Here is a 22,309-nt window from a genome sequence, read left to right as displayed (position 1 = left end):
GCAAACACCGCTCTAACACCAAAACTTCCCAGCCCTCTTTCTTCTTAGCCTCTAATTGCAGATCACACCCATTTCAGATTTTAAAACGTGTCTGACTAAAACTTTACCCAATACAAGTGGGTGCAACAAGTCAGAGACGCTGAAGACATCATTAAGGTTGGAAAAGACCTCTAAGGTCATCTAGTCCAACCGTCCACCTACCAGTATTGCCCACTGAACCGTGTCCCTTAGTTCTACATTTACACCTTGAACATATCCAGGGACGGTGACTCCACCACCTCCCAGGGCAGCCCATTCCAGTGCCTGACTGCTCTTTCAGAGAAGTTGTTTTTCCCAACACCCAACCTAAGCCTCCCCCGGCACAACTTAAGGCCATTCCCTCATCCTATCACTGTTACATGGGAGAAGAAACCGACCCCCACCTCGCCACAACCTCCTCTCAGGCAGTTGCAGAGGGCGATAAGGTCTCCCCTGAGCCTCCTCTTTTCCAGACAAACTGCTCCAGACAAGATGCTGCCTATTAGAGGCATTTATATAATTGAAGTGGTCTATATTTATCAGAAGTGCATGAAGTTCCCACCTCAAGGGTTGGATGCCCAGCAACTTGGAAAACATAAGCTTTCCTAATGAATCATCAGGGAGAAGAACCTAAAAATATGAGTGACTCTAAGAGGATGTGTCCTGGAGCTCAGGGAGTCAAAGTCAGGTAGCACGAAGTGCCATCCTGGCACTGGCTATAGTTGCGGATGCTACGCTCAGAAACTCCTTGCCTGTGAGAGCAGAACCTGTGCTGGATCCTCATGTCAGACTTCAGCTGTGATGTTTGATGTTGAGCCAGTGTTGAGCTAAAGAGAAAGTCTCCTGAACCACACAGGGGTCTGCTGACAATGTTTTGAGGACCACTATTGCTGCTTCATCTTGAAACTGAAAGCCAACACAGATTCAGCTTTGCCTGTGAGATCCTACTATGTGTGGCTGGAGACAGCAAGGTGATCAGACAGCCTGAGGGGCATTTCTGCTGTTGTGCATGAACAGAAGTGGTTAAGAAGAGATATCTTAGGCAAATAGAACAGCTGGAGGAGAATGATGAATAGTCTCTTGTTTGTTTTTTACTGTTGTAAGTGGTTATGTTTCCCCACCGTACCTGAGAACACAGCTTAGTTTGGGCAGAGTGGTCCTCCCTCTGCAGGCCCTATGTTGATTTTGTGCAGTGTCTAATACGTGACAACTGTCTTTTTAAGCTCTTAATCACTATGTCCTGGATCACAGTTCTGCCTTCCCTTATACTAAATGGAAGGCCTGCCTGCTGGAGGCAGACACTGGCCATTCAGCTGTCCTGCTGCATGTTCTTCTCAATGTATTGATGGTCCACTTCGGTGACCATCTTGATGGCTCTGCATCCCTGTAGTGCTCCTTGCAATGCCTTTGGTCCCCAGCATCACCTAGTTCAGCATCCTGCTCCATATAATCTGTACGTTTGCTAAAGGTGGCACAAAAGCAGTACGTGCAATTCACACAGTGAATCCACTTGAAGTTCAACACAATGATAGAGAGGTTAAACTGCACTGAGCCAGTGAATTAGTGACCCATCACAACCAAGGTCAATGTGCCTCTCAGTAGCATCCACAAAGCAGTCATTCTCTCTGACCCATCTGGAACCTCCACATTTTGTTATGGCTTGGAAAAGCTTCATCAGAAGGTGTTCTCTCATTGCTATTGTTACAAGTTTCCAAAAAACAGCTCTCTCCTGTGAATGCCAGGCTTGAGGTTACCTAAATGAGCTGTAGAGCTTCCCAACTCTACAGCCAGTATTAATCTAGCCCTGAAAGAGGGATACTGCTGAGCTGTGGGCTATGAGAAGAAGCAGAGTCTTGGGGATGGTGGAAGTGATGCGCAGAGTGAAAGGACAGGAGGTGCAGCAACTCAGGGTCTTCCCCAGGATGGAGGGACACGGGTACAGGCTGCCATCACGTTGGTGCTCTGCGCAGATGTTTGTATGCACTCTTTGCATGAACTGCACCTGGATGCTTGCCTGTGGGGTTCCTGTGGTCACTGCCCAACCCACCCAGTGACCTGGGCACCCATTGGTGAGACTAGACTAGTCTTCCTGAGCTATTGCTCCAAGCACCTGGGGGCAGCTCTCTGCCACTGTGATTTGTCCACCCAACCCAGTACCCCCAGCACGGATGCACTGGTCAGTCTGGGACCAGGCTGGGAAATGAGGCTCTGTTGCACAGCAACCAGGAAAAGACACTGATCCAAAACTAACTGTGAAGCTGCTCTGCGCACTGCATATTTCTTAAGCAAGGTAATTTATTTGGAAGAGAGCTGATTCTGGCAGCGCTCCTCATGCACATTTTCTGCTCTCCTCCATCCTCCATGCAGACAGCTCTGCTGTTCCAGAGCTCCTCTCTCCTGCCCTGGCTATGATATGATATCATGAGGTATATATGAGGTATATATGATATCACCTATATGATAGGTGAGTCCCTATCCTGCAAGAGCTGCTGCAATTGCTTTTTATTTTTAAGCCCTGAGCCACAAACACCTGACCTTGATCATCCACTTGCAGCCCTAGCAGTTTCACACATCCTCATTTAGCCAGCAATAGTAACTAAATGGGCCCTATTGGTGCACAGGGTGGAGATGGCAGGTCAGTGTGCCCACAGCTGCTCCCCTAAGTGAGACTGCAGGGGCTGGGCTCACATAAACCCTGCCAGATTTTCTGCTGGCAACAAAGAAGGTCCTTCAGAAAGAGTTAATGGGATGGAAAAGTGGATTATGGCCTTTGTGATGTTATTTTCCTGGTTTGAGACCCAATTTAAATAACCTTTCTTTTTTTTTTAAATCCTTCAGCCCACCCCATGAGGAAGGATACAGTAGACCCTCATCCGTCATTTGGCTGTATGCAAGGAGATGCTTGTGATAAATCAATCTGAGAGGAAGCGTGACCCCTCAAAGTAGGGCTACTGCTGAAGAGGATATGGACCCGCAGGCTGTCATGCAAGGAAGGATATTAGTGCAGACTCGGTCAAGAGAGAAAGCCATACCACCATGCTCAGGCTTGGCTGTAAGTACCCAGGCATTCAGAAATGTTGAACTCGGCGTTCTGGGCTTGAGTTTTGGTGGCACTTGCTCCCAGCTGGCTTATCGAGCTCCCAAATTCACTGCGGAGTCTCCTAATGCAAAGGCACTTGGCAAGCTTTCCCTTATTCCTTGGGCTGAAAGGTGAAGTTGAACCTGGAGGGTTCATGAGTGCTCCACCACGTTTTTGAGGTGCAAAGCCAAGCACATGCAAAGAGAGATTTGCCATGGTACATGTAAATATCTGGGAAATGATGGGAGCCTGCTCGTGGGAAGGAATGGTGCTGTGCTGTGGTGATGGGAGAAAATATGCTGCAGCCAGTGCTCATTTAGGGGCCAGGAATGTGCTTTTGGTACTACAGCCAGGTCTGCTGCAAAATTTCAGCTTGACTGGAATGCCCAGGATGCTAAGTATGCCCTTCTGAGAGATCCTTCACCCTGAGACAGGCACCAGCTGATACATAAATTAACATTTTCCCCCCAGCTTTCAGAGGAGGCTTACAGCAGGTTCTCTAATTGCACAAGTGTTTAGCACAACTTGACTAAATTTCTCCGGGCGCTGCTAATGAAAGTGAATCTACTGGGATGACAAATGTCTTCCTCTTCTCACCCACAGCTGCTGCAACCGCTTCTCGTGCTCCAGTGCTGCCTTGCTGACTCTTGGATGCTGCCTGTGCAAGGCCCAGCGCTGCCTTGCCTGCTTGGTGCGGGTTATCAGTGGTCAGTTCCTGTTTCAGCAAATAGCTCTGGTGGAAAAGGACTGATCTGTAAGTCTCTTGTCGTCCTCCTGTCCATGCTTGGTGGGGAAACTGAATAAAATGCATTGGATGCTGCAGGAAGACACAAAATTTAAATAAATTCCCCTTCCTTCTCAGTAATCAAAATGTTTCTCCCCTAAGAGCCCCTTGATTAATCGATCTCGCAACTGACAAATCGAGGCTGGGAATTCAAAATCCAATTGAAATGGAGGAAAACAACATTATGCACCATCTGATGCAGTCAGCAATGTCACAGAATGAAATGACTGCAGAAAAATAAGGCCTTGTGCTGGAGGAGCCGTCATTAAGATGTGGCGAGGGTATTATTAAGTAAAAGAACATTGATTTTGTTTGAAGGATTTGGCCGTCCATGTTAAATATCATCTCAGTAATGTGATCTCAGTAGTTGCTCGAAATGTCAGACTTACTTGGCTACATCTGTTTGCTGGGGCTGCTGCCGGAAAATGGAAATGAAATTTTTTTTCTTTATCAGCCATTGGTCTGCATTAGCAACTCGATAGGCTTCACCCATTTGGGGCTGAATTAGCATGTGAGCTCACTGCAGGGAATCTAGGTGTGCCAGGAACGCTGGTGTCTATCAAACATGTGTGATGGTAACAAGATGAGTATTTTCTGCAGGCAGAAGCAGCCACCACAGCAGGATATTCCAAAGCCAGGATCCTCTGTGAGCTCTGGGCTTTCATGTGATGTGCACTACGGATCCAACGCTGGTCCAGGTCTTCTGCTGCACGACTACACGCAGTGCTGCTGGCTTCAGCTCCATGTTCCTGCTTTGGGAGAGCACGGAGCCTGCATCTCTGCACCCACGGACACTGCTTCTGTCAGGTACCCAAATGCCAGTGCCCTTGGTAGTGAAGGAGGTAGAAACACATCGGTGTTCTGTGTGAGTCCTGCTGAAGGCAGCCCTTGGCTGGGGCAGCCTACGAGGCCACCCGTCACTGCTGGGGACGTCTGTTTGTGTCTCTGGGAGAGGTGCTCAGCCCTGCCACCAGCTCAACCTGTGCCAAGAGGAAAGCAGCAGCCATGTCCCAAACTGGGCAGGGGTTGGGACTGGGTGGGCTGTTGCGTCCCTACCAACTCAAGCCATTCTATGATATTTTCTACAGAAAAAAAAAAAAAAGAAATAGGAGAAGAAAATGGAAAGAGGATAATTCTGTGTTTGTTGGGTGAGCCTGATAGCCACAGAGCACAAAGGGGAAAATATACATGGAAAGCAAAACACAGAAGCTTTTGTGTGATGCCAGCAATTTTTCTTTCCTTTTCTGAGAAAGGAGCTGTGTGAATGTGAGGTGTGAGATTCTGCTCTTTTAAATGGCTGAGTCAAACACCATCTCAATTACAGAGAGCAGTGCAGGAACATGAAGGACACAGAATGACTGTGTTTTGTCATTCCTCCTGCAGACTCAACACGTGTAGCGAGCGGGAAAAAGGGAAAAGATTGTGAGAGAATTTGGACGGGATTTGGATAGCAGTTTTCAAATGAAATTTAAAGGTTGTTCTTAGACCCAAATGCAGGGTGCTGCTCCAAGCATGAGCAGACTGGCAAACGATCTGCCTTTTTCCACTTAATATTACTTCTAGGGATGTGTTTACCACATAAGCAGAAAGAATTACAAATGTGATACTGGGTACATTGTCAAAATACCAAGAGAGCAATGGCTGGAATTTATAGATTTTCTTAACCTAAACATTTTCTTCTCTGTAACTGACCACTGATGCTATTTTTTATTTTGCAAATGAGCAGTAGTCCGTGTGGCAAAAGCCAAATGTGGAGGAGGATACTAAGGAGTGGTTGCTGGCCACAGTGACTGTTTTCCTTAGGGGTTTGGCGACCACTGGAGATGGATCACTAGCATCCCTAGCCGAGTGCTGCAATATGGGGTTGGTTTGGAGCTTTGCTGCCCTTGCATTCACTCCCCCTCGCAAAGCTTCCCCAGATGCTGCCCTTCCTTCCAAGCAGCAAAGGGGGAAGGATGCTGCCACCCTCCACACTCCCCTTTGAGGCCACGTTCTGCTGTCCTGGCATGTGCGCATTGACTCCACCGCCGCCCTCTATTGAGCTGTGCACTGAATGATGATGAAGTGACATCGTCATGGCAACACGTGTTGACTTCCCGGTTGCATAGCAACCTGATGCAGGCTGATGTAAGAGGTGTGCTTGTTTCCTCTGCTGGCTGCGCTCCTTTGATGTGTCTATGAGATTCGGGCTTGTTTTGGTCTATTTTCTTTCATTTTCTGGACATGTTGTGACATCAGCGTGATGCTGTGTGTGTGCACAGAGGAAAAGAGATAAAGCTTATCTCCTTCAAACGCCCTCCTTGGGGCACTAAGATACACAGCTCGTTTTCAGAGGCTCAATAGTATTCAATCTTGTCATTGTTTTGTGCAATATAGACTCGAGGAGACCGGAAGACACTGTTAAGTGATTTTGTCTCCAGCTTCCCTCTTGATTTTGCATGATCTTTTCCAAATGCCCAATATCTTTGCATGTGGGGCAGGTCTGCTTTTCATGGTATCACAGCTCAGTGCCACAGTGAAGCTGCAGGTCTGATTTTTGTGCATTGTCGGCTGGGTTTGCTGTTTCATGGGGCATCTGCAGTGAAGGAAGACTACTAAATCTTTGTTTACAGTCATCAGATTGAATTTTTGCACCCGACAGGAAATGATAGAAATCTACAATGTCCTTCTTGTTGTAGGCTGTGTTTCTTTATACTGAAGCAGAAGAAAGTTTGTCCATGTAGATCAATGGAAGATGGAGAAGCACTTCTGGTAATGTCATGCGTGGCCCAGGGAGAGAATTAGAATATCCTGAGTTGGATCACCGAGTCCAACTCCTGAAGCAGCAGGTTGTGAGACAGTCTGGAAGGGGAAAGGACAACATGCCCTTGTAGACCAGACTCTGCTTTAGGGTACCATAGACGTAGGGCACCATGGGAATGCCAGGACCTCCTCTGTCAGGCACCTCAACTTACAGAGGGGTGAAAGTGGAGATAAGGGCCTTGCATACAGATCTGTGCCAATATCGTCTTGTACTATGTGAGGTGATAAGACTGGGCACTTGGGGATGGCACCTGTGCCATCATTCATGAGCAGGTATTGCCCTAACTGGTTTTGGAGAGAGACTGCTTAGCATGGGAACCTGCTGGTGTCCATTAAGGGCAAAAAGTCCCCACCCCCGTTAGAAAATCCACGTATGCCCCGATAACTCCAAGATCTAAATTCTGATCACAGTAAATAAATTAAAAAAATGCTGTCAGGTTTCATCAGTGTGCCATCACCAGTGCTGTAATGTAGTGGTTTCAGAGTCAAAGCACACCTGTAACCAAGTTTTCCTATCATCAGGTCCAGGAGATGTAGACACAGAAATCTGAAAGGAGATATTGATCATTTGTTGTGCCAAAGACAGGCTGAATCTCTGTATACATCACTCCTCAAATGTGTGGGGTGTTATTTAGTGATGGCAGCCTCCAAACAGCTCTTCCACATGACTGATAGCAACAGAAAATCATCTGTCACTGCTTGGCTTCAGGCTCTTCCAGCAAAACCATGTGTTTGTCAAAGAAGAAAAATGCTTTGACAAAATCTGTGGGAGGCTGTGAGTGCTCAAACCCAAAAAAGTTATTGTTGGCTTTTGACATGGGCTTGGGAGAGGCAGTGGCAGCCTTTAAAAGACCTCTTCAGTGTCACAGTGATGACTAACTGGCTAGCACAGCTCTCCCACCTCTCACCCCGTGCCCTTCACCCCTCCTCTGTAACGAGCAGAGGATCTCTCTCATTTCTTCTCTCAAAGTTCTTCTACCTCTGTAGGGGCATTAACAAATTGCATTTATGATTTCTTTCCTGTCCCATCCCAACCCATTTGGCCTTGTCATTTCTTGGAGGAACACAAATAGTTGTTAAGTATCCCTTTGTTTTCACACTTATTCCTGGGAACTAAATCTCAGCTCTGAACAGAGGAGCGCGTGGACGCGTGGCACTTCGTCCTGGTCACAGCCTTGGCGCTGCTGTCAGATGAGCTGAACAATCAAAGCCCCACAGAGGTGGGAGCGCTGACCTTGCTTGCAACAGCTCTTCTGCTGACTATTGTGCTTGGATGGACCACTTACTCTTGTCTGCCTGATTGCTTTGCTTTGCAGCCCATTCACAGGAAAACGGGGAGCACTGGGTCTGCTTCCCAACCAGGAGTGAAAACAGCCATGCTGGTGGATGATGCTTGCTGTTTACTTTTCAGGGAATGCAATTGCTGCTTTTTTTTTTTTTCCATCAAAGACTGAGACTACCACTCTGTTTATAGATTGATCTGTTTGCTTCAGTTTTGTCTCCTTTGATTGATTTTCTGGAAGAAAATTCAGACATGAGTGGTTTGGTGGAGAAGAATGCTCTCCCATGCGTTTGGCACCATGCTTGTCCGGGAAACAAAGGAAAATGATTTTTTTTCTGAGCAACTCCATGTCGTTGCAGCCTTTTGTGACTGCAGGCAAAAATGTTCTGTGACTTTCATACTGGGGCTTTCATTGTACTTCCCAGTGCATAAATGAGGCAGCAGGAAAAGCATCTGGGTGATGTAAGACTGAGCAGTCAGTCTGCCAAGAGAGACAATTGCCTGTGTTATATATCTTTGTGGACAGGTATTGTCTGACCAACTCCTGGACAGATCTGCTGGAGAGATCTCCAACCAGTCTAGTATGGCCTTCACTTAATGCTGGAGAGGTCTTTCTAATATTCAGTTTCTATCTTTCTTCAAACAGTTGGCATCTTTTCTAATCCCAGCTCAACCTATCTTTCCCCATCAGTCATGTTTGGAAGAGCCACAGTTATTCTCATTGCTCTGCAATGGGCAGCATAACAGGACCCTGCCCTGGCTCCTACATCTTCCCTTGGTCCAGGGAAGCCCATGGCCCTTTGCTGGGCTCCTGGCTCTACACTGAGCACCGCAGCCAAGGTATCACGTTCCAGGTGCTCCCAAGAGGATTTCACCTCATGCAGGTTTCAGCGTGGGCACCACACTGGGCTCCAGCACTTTGCAGCGCCGTGATGCTCTGGTGGCTGCCTCTCACAGCTCCGAGGACAGGGCTAGTGTCAGGGCAGATGCTGTGTGGGCTGTTATGGCTCAGAGATGCAACAGCTGTCAGAGATGTGTCATGCTGCAAGAGGAAATAAGGAAATATAAGCCCAATACCAAAGACAAAAACAAGCGGTAGCAGTTTGCCTCCAAAGTCGCTCATTCCAACCGTGCTTGAGAACTGCCTCTGCATAACATGTAGTGCTATATTTGTCTGCGAGGCAGGAAGAGAGGGAGAGAAAATATTTTTCCATCGAGGTCATTCTTGCTCACTTTTTCCTCTAAGAAAACCAACATGCTCCCTCACCCTTGCTGTTGCCCGTCATGCTGCAGGCTCACAGCCCCTGGGTTCTCCTTGATAACAGCAGACAGAGTCTTCAGAGCTCCAGTTTTCACATCTCTTTGCAATTTCTGTCCCAGTAGTCATCTTCTACCCCCGCATCAATCCCTCTCACACCTCCAACTTCACTCCCATCTGAATGTCCAAGCAAGAAGAGGCAGCGAGAAGCCTCTGCCTGTGGCCAGTTCCCCATGGTCCAGAGCAGTTATAAGGGAAATGCATCAAAAGGGCTGTGCTGAAAGGGAAAATGGACTGAAGTAGGAACATGAAAATGATGAAAATTGAGCAGACCTCAGCTGGAACACCTCTTCTTCCCCTGCCCAGGGAGATGTCTGATCCCACAACAAAAGAGTTTCTCTAACACTATCCTTGAAACACCTTTAATGTTTTAGTGTAGGCAAGGTTTGGTTTTTCCTATAGGGGGATCACAGGATCACAAAACTGTGATTCAACTCTTTTGTTTGCTTGTTTTTGGCTTGAAATTACCCCCACAGCTGGAAGACTTTAATATTACCATAGGAAAACTAAATGGAACTACTGACATTTCTAATTCCCTGGGTACCAAACTCAAAAATGCAAACCGGCAGCTGTGCAATTCAAGGAGAGCTGTTGTGTCTTTTCTTGCTGGGTTGTGGCTGTCAGAAATGAAGATTACTTCATTTGAAGAGCCTTTAAGCTGTGCTTGAAACAAAGCAGGAAGAGCTGGCAACCTGCAAGTGCTGCTGATGGCTTCCTGCGCTGAGAAAGAGGCAGCATGGAGGAGCTGTGGGAATGAGCTCCTTACAAGGCACTTGTTTGCAGAGCCCGCTCATTGGCCAGTTTTCACAGAATCACAGAATCATTAAGGTTGGAAAGGACCACTAAGATCATCATGTCCAACCACCAACCCATCCCTACCATGCCCACTGACCATGTCCCTCAGTGCCACATCTCCACGGTTCTTGAACACCTCCAGGATGGAGTCACACTCCATCACTTTTCATGGATTTACCAAGTGGAGACAAATGAGGTGCCAAAATTCTGCTTCCTTATCTGAATTTCTTCGTGCAGCAAAGCATGTTAAAAAACTGTAAAACTGTAATCTCTATTTCCAAGTGTAAGAATGTTATTATGTTTATTGTCTATTTCATAGAATGGTTTGAATTGGAAGAGACCCTTAAAGGCCATCTGGTCCAACTGCCCTGCAGTAAGCAGGGACACCCACAGCTCCATCAGGTGCTCAGAGCCCCATGCAGCCTTACATTGGATGTCTCCAAGGATGGGGCATCCACCACCTCTCTGCGCAGCCTGTGCGGTGCCTCACCACTCTTAGTGTAAAAATCTTTTTCCCTATACCCAACCACGCTGTCCCCTCTTTTACTTTGAAACCATTTCCCCTTTTCCTATCACAGCAGACCCCACTGAAGAGCATTCCCTCTTCTTTCTTCTAGCCACACATTAGATATACTGACAGGCTGCTCTCAGGCCTCCCCATACCCTTCCCTTCTCCGGGCTGCACAGCCCCAGCTCTCTCAGCCTGTCCTCACAGGGAGGTGTTCCATCCCTTGGCCCATTTTTGTGGCCCTCCTCTGGACACACTCCAAAAGAATATAAGATGGTGAGAGGAGAGGAAGTTCCCACAGTGGACAAAGGTGGTAATTCAGCTCCCTTTCCTGAAAAAAAGGGGGCAAGATGTTACATGAGCGCCTTGTAGGTATGATGCTGGTGTTGCAGCAAGCAGATGGTTCCTGCTGATGCCACATTGGCTCTATTGAAGTGGAGTGGGATGAGACAGCTGGGATACAAGCATCCCTGGACCCCCCTCCTCCCCTCCCCCCACCCCAGTCCTGCAGATTTGGTCCCTTCCTGCATATGCAGCTGTAAGTGGATTCAGCAGGATTGGTAGGGATTTGGGGAGAGGCAGATTAGAGGGCTAGCTGTGGGCAAATGCAATTATGGAAAAGTAGTTCATTGACTAGAATTACATGCCCCCACCCCAACACAGAATTATACCCAGGATTTGAGCAAATTTAGGATAAACAGACATTGAACACGAGATGTGGAAATTACAAAGGATCTGGAGAGAAGCCAGTGCCTGCTGCTGAAGGAACAGTCCTAATATTCTTGTCATCAATCAGAGCCTTTGCATGGACCCTGCCAAGTGAAGTTCCAGGTGGTGGAGGCCCACAGAATGCCACCACTGACAGCAAGTACCTCACCCAGGTGTGTCAGGCTGAGATTGCAGCTTTCTGCTAGAAGTGTGGCAGTCTTGCCTCTAAGAGCCATGAAGCCACCATTTTCTTAATTATGTGTCACCTCTGCGTGTATTTTATCTGAAATATTGAATCATCCTTTGGTCATATTTCTGGCAAGCTGGATAAGCCAGCAAACTGAGCACCCAGACATCCAGACTGCAAGGGTAGCACACAAGGTTCTTTGAGCGATGCTGAGAAGCCAATGGGCCTGAACTACAGATGATTTCCTATTATTCCACCACTAACCAGCAAGCTGTCCTCATTTTGGGAAACTCCAACCATCCTGTGTAACCTGCTTGTCAGCTTCTCTGCTCAGTGCAGTATGAGATCCTCTGCTGCCTCCTCTGTAGCTTCAGCAGCATCTGCTCTCCTCACTCTTGCCATGCTGATGGCAGAACATGGGCCAGTATTTAAACAGGGAAGGGAGAATCTAGCATTGCCACATCAAGCTGCAAATTGGGTTTGTTTCCAAACTGCCATTTAAGCCATTAAAAAAGCCTCAAAGGGAAGAGAGGTGTTGAGAAAAGCGCTTCATCAAATGCTTTTACTCCTAAGAGGTACCTGAGAGGTGGTGGAGCCCCCAGGTTTGTCCCCAGCTGAAGCTTTTCAGCTCTTTTCTCCACACCCCGCATCCCGAGGCCCACCTGCTGGATGCTCCACGGAACGGCTCGGCTCTGCTGCATCGGAGAGCCTCGAAACGAGTCCGCAGATCAAGCGTGCCACCTGCAGCCCGCGTCTGGGACTGCGGGAGGCTCTGCTGCTGCGCCTACAGCAGGGGTGGGCAAGCAGCCCCTTCCTTAAGTAGCCCCTTCCTTCTTAGCTAAACTGTCTGTGCTTAAACTTCCCAGAGGTGAGAACAGGAGAAATGGGTTTTTAAGAGGAATTGAAGAGACTGATATTTCCCTAATAATTGAGTCGTTAAAACACACCTCTTAAATTACGAATTAAAATGAGATAAGGCTCATGGTGTGCTGCCCTATCAGGAGTGCAGAGGGTTTACTGCTGTGCTCTTTCTCAAGGGTTCTTCTCCAACCCATCCATTTCACAAGTGAAAGGGAGAAAAAGTTTCATTCAGGTGCTTTGGCCGAGCAGCTCCAACTGGCTGAAGCTCTGAATGTCTTTGGTTGTGGGGTTTTGCCCAGGAAGACAGTGAGGAGTTGGCCTGTTTCTCCAAGGAGTGGATCATAGAATCATTGAGGCTGGAAAGGATCTCTAAGAGCACAGTGTCCATCCCTACTAACTGTGCCCCTCCCTGGTTGAGCCTAGGCCTTTCTAAAGGCTCTCCAGTCGTTCAGTCAAAATTAAATGGGGGTTTCAGCAATCCTGCCCTTTTCTTACTCTTTTTTTGCTCTGCTTTTGACTTAGAGAAATAAAGAACTCTTCTACACCTCAGTTCCCCCACCAAGACAACAACAGAACCAATTCACCCACAAAGTATCTTGAAAGCCACGAATGCCTAATGGCAGTGATTTCTGGTTAGTGGTATGGCAGAAACGCATTATTATACTGAAATATCCACATGCTCGTGCTTAACATCTCACACAAAATCACCATCTCAGTCCATTCATCAGGTAAATTATGCAATTTATGAGCAACTCTTGAATGCTGCTAATACAGGTCACTGGGAATGTGGCCACTGTTGGCCCAGCAGCACTGCAGGCATGTCCTGGAGAGCCTGCATGGACAGCAAACTGCGTCTTGAGCTGTTCCCAACAGCACGACCTCCCTCCCATCCCCCAAAGCTGTAACAAATGAGACTGCACCAGAAATACAGAAGTGATTTTTCCGGACGTGATTTAATGGAAACGGAATTCCTTTATCCCATACTCTGAACTTTGGCTTTAGAAAGTGTCTACTATCTATGAAGAAGTGTCTGCAACGTTGTGCTTCCACCTCTGGGCAGCAGAGATGAGTGAGTGCTGACATCTGCCTTCTCCAGCACTTGCTTCTATTAAATGGACATTAAAAGAGAGGGCTGGAGCTGTGGCCTGCTGTATGCCTTGAGGTACAAATGTTCACAGGAAGATGCCTTCATCTTGGCTGTTTGGCCCTGAATGGCCAAACAGTTCCTCCCAAAGAGATCCCCATCTCCTTTCCCAAACACATTCCTTTTAAACACATATTGCTATTTGCACAGAAGTCTTTCTTCTTACACAAACAGCTTGGTTTCAGAGGTGTTTCTGCATCAGCTTGGCATTTGGAGCTGAATAGCACTGAATCTAATATGTGGCATATTAAACAAGGAAATGCTATTTTCTAAAGTGGATGGCTATGTTCCTTGTTTAATGAGCATCAGCCTCACGTGGAAGTTTGTCCCATGTGGAAGGGAGCCGGGTAGGTGCCCTGAAACTATAGCATATAACATTTCCTCAGGGTGCTACAAAAGGTGATATCCCCACCACTAAAAAAAAATGCCAGGCTGGCCCCAGTAGATGAGTAGAATGGAACATCAGATCACTTTTATCATCGTGCTTAAAGAATGGAGGTGAAGTTTCTGTGCAGGTTACTGAGAAGTTACAGGCATTTTTCAGTTTTAAGTACCGTGACATGTAAGCAAATAAGAAAACTCAGCTTCATGCCTGCAGCATTTGTTTTTTCTAGAGCCCCATGGATGGCTGTTAATGGGATGACCTGGAGGTGCCTCACACCAAATTGGAGAAAAGCCACCTGAAAGAGAGGTAAAGAGACTTGCTCAGAACACAGACATCTGGAGGTCAGGCTTTGGAAATCATTGAGGCTATTTTGCACATCAGAATTTTGCAACACGATCCGTGTGTTCTTCCACACTACTCATGATTTGTCTGGCTGTAGTTTGAAGAGTTTCTGTCCTCTGAGGGGCCCGTGCTGTTGCTGCCCAACCACCATTTGCAAGCAAGTGGGGAACTGCTGAAGTGAAAGCTTACAAACACCCTACAGGCAAAATTTCATTCAAAACTGGTAAGTGAAAATTATGATTAATGATCTATTTGCAGAAGTTATGATCGGTTTATGAATGATTCATGAAAGGAGAAAAGGAGACTAAATAGACTATGAATATCATTTGCAGGCAGTAATTTAAGCAACTTAATCCCCAAAGTGAGATCCTTCTAGTCTCATATTTACCTAATAACACCATGTGGTGCAAGGGGTGGGTGCTGTGTTGTTAATAACCTGCTTCTACACAGCATGAATACACCAAAATACAGCTTTGTTGTGACAAAGGGAAGGTGTGCTGTCCGAGGCAAGTCTGCAAAGGGCAAACCTTCAGGTAAATAACTACAAACACACTTGGAAGGGTGAAAGCATCACAGTGTTGAGCAGTGAGGCCCAGCTCCTGCAGCAGCTGAGCACAGCAGCTGCAATTAGCAGCCAAGTTAGGGGAGCAGCTGGGCATGAACACTGTCCTGGAGCCAAGGGTAAAAGGCACAGAGCCTTGGGTCTGAATCCACCTCTCTGTCTCCCTGGGATTGGGATTTATTATCTATTTTCCCTTCTAACTTCTCATTGAAGCTGGCATTCAATGTCAACTGCCTTCAGAAACAGGATGTGAGATACCAGACGTTCTGTTTATGTATTATTTATGATCACAAAATCTGTCTATAGAAAGCCTCACATGGATGCAGCCTCTGAATTCCAATGAAGACCCTGAGTTTGGTTTTGTTTTTTTTTTCCACTCAGATTTTGAACAGGGTCGATAAGGCAAGCCTGTGACTTTGCCCAAAGGTGCACAGTGAGTTTCTGGGTCCAATCTCAGCACATCAGCTGGGCACTTCTGGTTCTTCACCATCTCCTTTCTCTAAGGATTGGTTATCATCTCTGTTCTCTCCTCAGCACCAGCTGTTTGGAATCAGCACTAATGCCTTACCACTGCAACTGGGAACAGCTGCATCCCAGTGGATTAACCAAAGTATGAGGCTGAGGTGGTTTATTAATGGGACAAGTTTTGTAGGAAAGGTACAGTCCTTCTCTGGAACCAATTAGCAAAGCTGGGAGATTTAAGTAAACTTTGGGGGCACTTAATGCTTCTCTCCAGGCCTGGCATGGAGGTAGCAAGCATCGAATGAAACACAAGGTAGGGATTGTTGTTCAAAAGTAAGCTAAATTATGTAATGCAGTTAAAAATGGGCTATCAAACTGACAAAAAGATCACATCTCCACCCTCTAGTTGGTTTTAAATTTGCCACTTCTAGGTCAGATGTGCAGGAGTAGTTTCACACCTCAGAGGCAGACAAAAAAGCTAAGTTCTATTAATTGATCTACTGTAAATGTGTCACCTCACATGGAGAGAGGGCGAGTGGCAAACTGAGCCACTGGCAGTCTGAGCACCCTGTAGTGCCATCAGCAATTCCCCAAGGAAGAAAAGCCAGAAGTCCAGTTGCTGTCCATTTCCCTTTGCAGCCCTCAGATGCCATTGCAGTCCCTTTCCCTCACACTGCAGCTCTCACCTTTTTTCTTCCTTTCTAATCCAACCATAGCCCAGGGTGAGCTGTCTGTAAAGCCCTCCGACTCGTGTTCCCTATGGCCACTGTAAGGGCACCTACCCCTTCTCAGTTTGTACAGTACTAAGGAGATTTCTCACCAGCGCATCGAGCTCTGACAACTCTTCAGGTGTACATGACAAGAGTCAGCCACTGGAAAAAGGAAAAGGCATATTTAAATAGTGATGTTGCACTAAGTCTTCAGCCTTGTGTCTCAGTACCTTCAGGCTGGGACCCAGTCACTGTGGTCCTTTTGTCCTGCACAGAACAGTTAAGGAGTTTTGAAGCTGTCTTTTTCCCTTACTACAATTCAGACCCAGAAACACCTTCCATATGTTACTTTCCATGATAAATTACTGCAGCAGCTGCAGTGGGAGCGATTGCTGGGAAAGGATGGCACCTGCATGGCTGCAAGCAGAAGAGGTAGCAGGCTCCAGGAATGTGGTGATCCTTTTAATAAAACCTTTTAAACACTGTTTTGTCAGAAATAAAGTAGCTTCCAGACTGATAAAATACAGCTCTCAGGCACATCAGTATGGAGCACAGCAGGATTTTTGCTTCAGATTGGCTCAATGAAAAGCTCAATATATCCCCATTCAGCTAGCTATCTAGGCTGTGCTTTGTAAGACAAACAGCAACAGCAAGCACTTGTCTGCTCTTTCTTTCATAAAAACAAGCTGTTTTGCAGTCCAGAACTAACAGATGGGGCAGTATGAAATGAGGGTATGGGGTTTTTTTGTTTGTTTTTGTCACTTCCTCAAAGCCACAATAAGTAACATTTCCACCAGTGACAGAAGTGGCAGCGCACGGGAAGGGACAGTGTTTTAGATAGGGATGGCCACCACTGAGCTGTCCTCATACTAGTAAGGCTGTGTGAGTAGAGATCCCTAGGTAATATCTCTTGAGGTCCATTATGCACACCCAGCCAGGTAAAACCCACAGTGCAGCAAAGCTCCTGGCAACACCCACAGCACTGACACAGCACCCTTGGCATCATCCTCCTGCTAACTTAACTCTATGGTCCTGCTGTGGAGCTGGGGAGAAGGAAGGAGCATCCTTACCTCCATCACTGTCATCAAAACCTGTGGTCCACCTTTGGCTAAATTTTGAAACGCATCTAGGAGTAGAACAAAGAAAAGCTTTTTTCAGGAGAAGGAAGCAAGAGTGCAACACAAACCGCAAAATAAGCCCTGGAGCAGAGCTGTGGTCCCCGTGTTGGAGTGCTGTGCATCACTCAGGTGTCCACGTGCACTGTGCTGCCTGGCCACATCGTATTTCTGTGCTGGGCACCCCCTGTGCCTCAGCCCTAGCATCACAGCAAGTAAAGCATCCCGACTGCACGTCCAGAGTTAAGCAAAAATATAGGAACAGGAGCACTCCACGTGACTGCTTCCATCTCCTCCCGTGATTTGTTTCAGTGGTACCTCCTGCCTGAAGGATGACGGAGAACAGCAGACTAATGAAACATCTTCCCCCAGGGAAACTTGCCTTGGTCCTTTTCCATCCTCCCTTTCAGTGAGTGATTACAGTGTGCCCTGAGGAAAATGATTCTCTTGATGTCATTAGTATGCCTTACGAGGTTTTTCCAGGGAATAGAAATGCAGATGCTGCTGTTATTCATCTCGAGTTTGAAATTAACGTTGCTTAACATTTTCTGACAGAACCCTTTGCCATCAGAAAATTTGAATTCATTCAAACACTGATATTCTAAAAGCACGTTTCTATTTCAGCTTGTCCAGAAGCAGCGCTAGCAAACCTAAGTGTTTGGATGAAACAAAAACACGGCATTATGAGCTCCTATTTATTTCGAAATTACTTTTCTCTCAGAAATGTGCTGTTATAAACAGTAATGAAAAGTTAAAACAAATCTAAGTTTGTCTGTCCTTGAATGAAACATTGCTCTAGGAGCCTGTTTCAAAACCTACCCAGCTTTAGAGAAATAGAAGGCTGCTGGGAGAGCATAGGAATAGGGCACAAGGCCCCACTGCTCATCAGCCCCTTAGGACAAGGTTTCCTGGGCTCACAGGCAACCAAGAGCTACCTATATGACCCAGAGCAGAGAGCAGGGAGGGAGGAAAACCAACATAATGAAGAACAGCCACCCTATACTGCTTTGAAGAAAGTGCATAGAACAAAGAAATGCCCACATTGCACCCAGCTCCTTAGCAAGGCTGCATTTGCAGGCCAGCTTATGTTCAGCAGTCTTTCTAGGAAAAAATGCAGTGCTGAAGTTGCCTCCTCTGAGCAGAAGTGCCCCTTTACTGCTTCATTACCTCCAGTTAAATAGAATTTGCAAAGAAGCTGTTGCTTTTGGTTTGGGTCTCATCTCTGGCGATCCTGAAAGGATGAGTAATGATTCAGTGAGACAGATTTGTCTCCACTGCTGCATTCACATCCCCATAAAGGTGGAATGTCTCTTCTTTCCACTTGGCTCAACATCCATTCCACTTGGCTCCTGTATGCACTCCTCTAAAAATCTTACAGTGAATTGAAAAGATTGGGAAATGCATTACACATTAAACCCTCTGTAAAGCAATAACTGAAAGGCTCAAAGAACATCTTTAGACACTCATTACAGGAGGCACTGAAATTTTTAAAGATTCTTCTCCAAATGGATTTAAAGGAGTTGTCTTTACGCTGGCACTTAAAATTTAAAAGGACATTTTTATGATGAAAAAATTGCTATGCTACTGCATTAGGCATAAGAATTCCCATCCACAGTAAGTGACATAATCACAGAAATAAAGATATTTAAAACTTGTGGTTTTAGTGAAGGTATTAAGATCTGGACCTGCTCTGACTATCTGAGCTGCTTCTGTGTTCTGTCGAAATGGAATTTTAGGCAGCCTCATCACCCAGGCAGATCTGCTGACAACTGGCGATTCCTAAAACATCAGTGCTAAAACATGGGCAAAAAATAACCCCCCAACTCCACGTGCTGCTGAAACACAGCTTGTTCCAAAGACGAACCAAATTGCTGTAGCAGTGTTCTAGCATGTGGGCTACAATTGCTGGATTTCTTTAACTACTGCTATTTCCAGTCAAAATGCTTATAATTATAGCAGTAAAAACTATGCTTTTATAAAACAGAATTAGGCACTTTCGTTTACAGTCACTCCCTTCCTTGCCAGACAATACAAGGACACAACAGAGGAAACGCATTTGTTTTCCCACTGAAAGGGTCTCACGCCTTCTCCTTACCAAAACTTTGGAAGAACTGTGCTGAAGACAGAGGGAATATCTCTCCAGTTAAAGAAATAGAAATAAAAAAGAGAGAGAAAGCCTTCCATTTCATAGGAGTCTCAGAGGAGACTGTGTGGCTCTCCACAGCTGCCTGACAGGAGGTTGTAGGAAGGTGGGAGTTGGGCTCTTCTCCCAGGTAAGAGTGATATGATGAGAGACAGTGGCCTCAAGTAGCACCAGGGGATGGGTATTAGGAACAAATTTGTCTCAGAAAGAGCAGTGAGGTACTGGAACATGGGCTGCCCAGGGTGGTGGTGGAGTCATTATCCCTGGAGGTGTTCAAGGACCATGGAGATATGGCTCTGAGGGATGTGGTCTGGAGTGGTCACAGGCATGGGCTGATGGTTGGACTAGATGATCTTAGAGGTCTTTCCAACCTTAACGGACATGAGTTCACTGGACATGAGTGAACACAGTCTCCCTCCTGTGGTATTGGCGATGCCACCCTAGAGGAAGATCTAATGCACAACAGGATGCTCAAGCTTTTGTGAAAAGGCACCAGTGCAGGAAAATTAGTCTGTCTTAGTGCATGGGAGCTCTCAGGATAAGCCTAAGTCCAAAGGGACGGCTAGGAGGGCCTAGATTTTTACCCCATGCAGTTCCATAAGCCTGTATTGTGGTGCCTGGCAGTTTTTCCCTTGCCTCCTTCTGTCAGCCTGGCTTTGCAGGCACCCTGTGATAAAGCTCCAGAACTCACAGGTCATGGTTTCAAGGCGCATCATGCAGCTCACGAAGTCAGCAAAGCCCATTCTCCTGTACACATCGCCGTAGCGCAGGGCCATCAGGTGCAGGATCTGCTCATTGACAGGCAGTCCTGTGGGGGAGAACAGAAGGACAGCACTGGGGATCACTGCAGGGTGACAGACTGGCCCTGCTGGCTTCGTGTTCTTACAGATAAGCCCTCCTCCCTGTCAGACTGGGTGCCCTCTGGGCCCCCACACAGCAGCATGCCTTCTCCCAGCTGTGGGAGGAAGAGCTGGGGCAGGGTAGTGGAGAATCCAAGCCCTTCTCATTACATGAACTGTGGTTATTGCAGAATTAAAGATTCTAGTCTTACTTTGCACTTTTCGCTTTTATTTTCTCTAATAAATGATGATTTTCTTTTCTATGGTGCATAACTGCTGCAGTCTGAGCGTAGCACTCACAATACCACCGGCGTTTTCTGCTAAGCAGGAATAGGACGTACTGCTATTATGCAGTACAGCATGCCCAGGATTCCTAATTTTTACATTTTCTCTTATATCAGAAAACGGTGAAAGGTGCATTTCGTTTCTTATTAGCTGATTATTCAGTATTTGTGTCACAGTCTATTTGGATGGAAATTGGTATTCAACTGAATGAACAAAAGTTGCCTATTAGAATGATTCTTTTATAAGTTAAATAAAACTACCCTAAATATGCTGGCTACCTAAGACATGATTTAAATATTTTTTGCTCTAAAAGCTGATTTACTAAATAAAAGAGAAATGTTATGCACTGATAGCTTCAGGCTAACGCATTCTTTGTGACTCCAGAAAGTCTCATTTGCTCATCCCCAGTTTTCAGCAGCTCAGTGGCAAGTGAAGTGCCTTTCCCCCTTTTACCAACCAGTTCTAGACTTACTGGTTTTAAATGAATTCATAATGAAGCCAAATTAGTTTGAAAAGAAGGGAATGGTTTCTCTACAGCTTTTTGGGGAGAGATGCAACTATTGGAGGTGGGTTAGCACGATGACAAACCCTGTTTGCACAAGCCTACCTGGAGAAGGTCCCCAGCAGGAATCTCACACACAATGTGCAATAGTTATGTAATGGAAATACATTTATGCTTAGCCCTTCCAATAGCTGCACCATTTTAGCTGCTGCTTCTCCCAGTTCACACTGTAGCAGAAGCGGCCTGGCAGCTTCTTCACTGCCGTTTGGCACATTAGCGCTGCACTGCTCAGGTTATGCAGATGCTCTGCTTACCTCTCAGCAACAAAAAAGTTACACATCCGTTCTGAGCTGATGATTCCCATCAACAGTTCTTCTTCACTGTCTTCCTCCCAGAGACAGCACCCACTCCAAGCTCCAGGTATACAAATGGGAGTTTCACTACTTTACGATTACCAGCAGGTTTGCTATCTGTGAGCTATATTTCATGCACAAAGTCTCTGGAGAGATAACCCAGCAATAATGCCTCCTTTGTGCAAAGGGACACTATGCACTCACTGCAAGTTTCAGCATTCGTGTAGCCAATAGAGGTCAGTGCAAACTAAATAAATGCCTGTCACTGTGGCTTTCCATAATAGACTTAGTCACTGCCTCCCTGAGAAACTGCAGGAATTGGATTATGTGCAAGCTCCTTGCTCCTTTCCCTGGCTGTGTGTTTTGTCTATGACTTAGAGAAACCTTGCAGCCTGTGCTTCTCTGCATCTCTGCTGTTTCCCTTGCTGTGATTCAAAGGGTGGATGCTCCTGTATGGGAGGGGGCAGGTGGGCACAGCGCCATGCAGCAAAGAAAAGGTTTCTGTGCAAAATGAGCTTTCTGTCTCAGTGCCCTGAAACAATGCAGTATTCTGAGCAGAGCTGTGATCCAACTGGCACTTCTGAGCATTCCAAACTGCTTTACTCCTAAAGCCCTTTCTTTTGTTCATCCTTTTCTGCAGGGACAGGAGCTGCTCAGCACACCTGGACATACCTGCTGTCTGTATTGCACTCTTCAGTTCAGATACATCAAGAAATCCAGAACGATTTCTGTCTTCTCTCTTGAAGAGATCCTGAAAAACAGCAGAAAAGCAGCTTTCAGGCCTTCATCACTGCTCTTCAAATGTATTGCTACATCTAATTAGGTAGGATGCTTCCCTTCCTTAATAAATTCACTGCAAGGAAGTCAACAGATAAGACAGGGTGACCATGACAGGACAGACCATTTCCAGAAGGCTCAGTCACTATATTATACCATAAAAAATTCCACTTTGGGGTGGGTTAAAGCCTGTTTGCTCACTTTCCTGGTTTATGTGCACAGACAACAACAGGAATACTCATACTTCCACTGACAAAAACACACTGTCTGTAATACATTAAATCTGCAAGGAGTCCCTGTGTCCCAGAATGTCATCTTTCCCAACAAACCTGAGGTGCTGTCAGTGGG

At 46.4% G+C, this 22,309-nt stretch overlaps 1 protein-coding gene and 1 long non-coding RNA gene across 2 annotated transcripts in view; one reads left to right on the top strand and one right to left on the bottom strand.

Moving 5' to 3' along the window:
- The first annotated feature begins 2,873 nt into the window (after positions 1-2,873).
- On the top strand, positions 2,874-4,688 carry LOC122186350. Its single transcript, XR_006181117.1, has 3 exons — positions 2,874-3,070; positions 3,701-3,851; positions 4,482-4,688. It is a non-coding gene; the product is annotated as an uncharacterized LOC122186350 (long non-coding RNA).
- Positions 4,689-13,290: 8,602 nt separating this feature from the next.
- The window catches only part of LOC122186342 (calpain-13-like), a 32,051-nt gene continuing 23,032 nt past the window's right edge, over positions 13,291-22,309 (bottom strand). Inside the window, exons 17-21 of the mRNA XM_042882915.1 lie at positions 21,857-21,935; positions 19,897-20,013; positions 17,018-17,073; positions 16,058-16,109; positions 13,291-14,166 (exon numbers count right to left, since the gene is read on the bottom strand). Of these exons, the coding sequence (XP_042738849.1) occupies positions 16,083-16,109; positions 17,018-17,073; positions 19,897-20,013; positions 21,857-21,935 (279 nt within the window). The 3' untranslated portion in view covers positions 13,291-14,166; positions 16,058-16,082. The remainder of the gene's footprint in view (positions 14,167-16,057; positions 16,110-17,017; positions 17,074-19,896; positions 20,014-21,856; positions 21,936-22,309) is intronic.

The sequence above is a fragment of the Lagopus leucura genome, unplaced genomic scaffold, assembly GCF_019238085.1.
Source record: "Lagopus leucura isolate 7727_CA_CO unplaced genomic scaffold, USGS_WTPT01 Super-Scaffold_73, whole genome shotgun sequence".
In the NCBI taxonomy this organism is placed as follows: Eukaryota; Metazoa; Chordata; class Aves; order Galliformes; family Phasianidae; genus Lagopus; species Lagopus leucura.
Note: the sequence above shows the minus strand (reverse complement) of the source record. Positions and strands in the feature narration are given on the sequence as shown.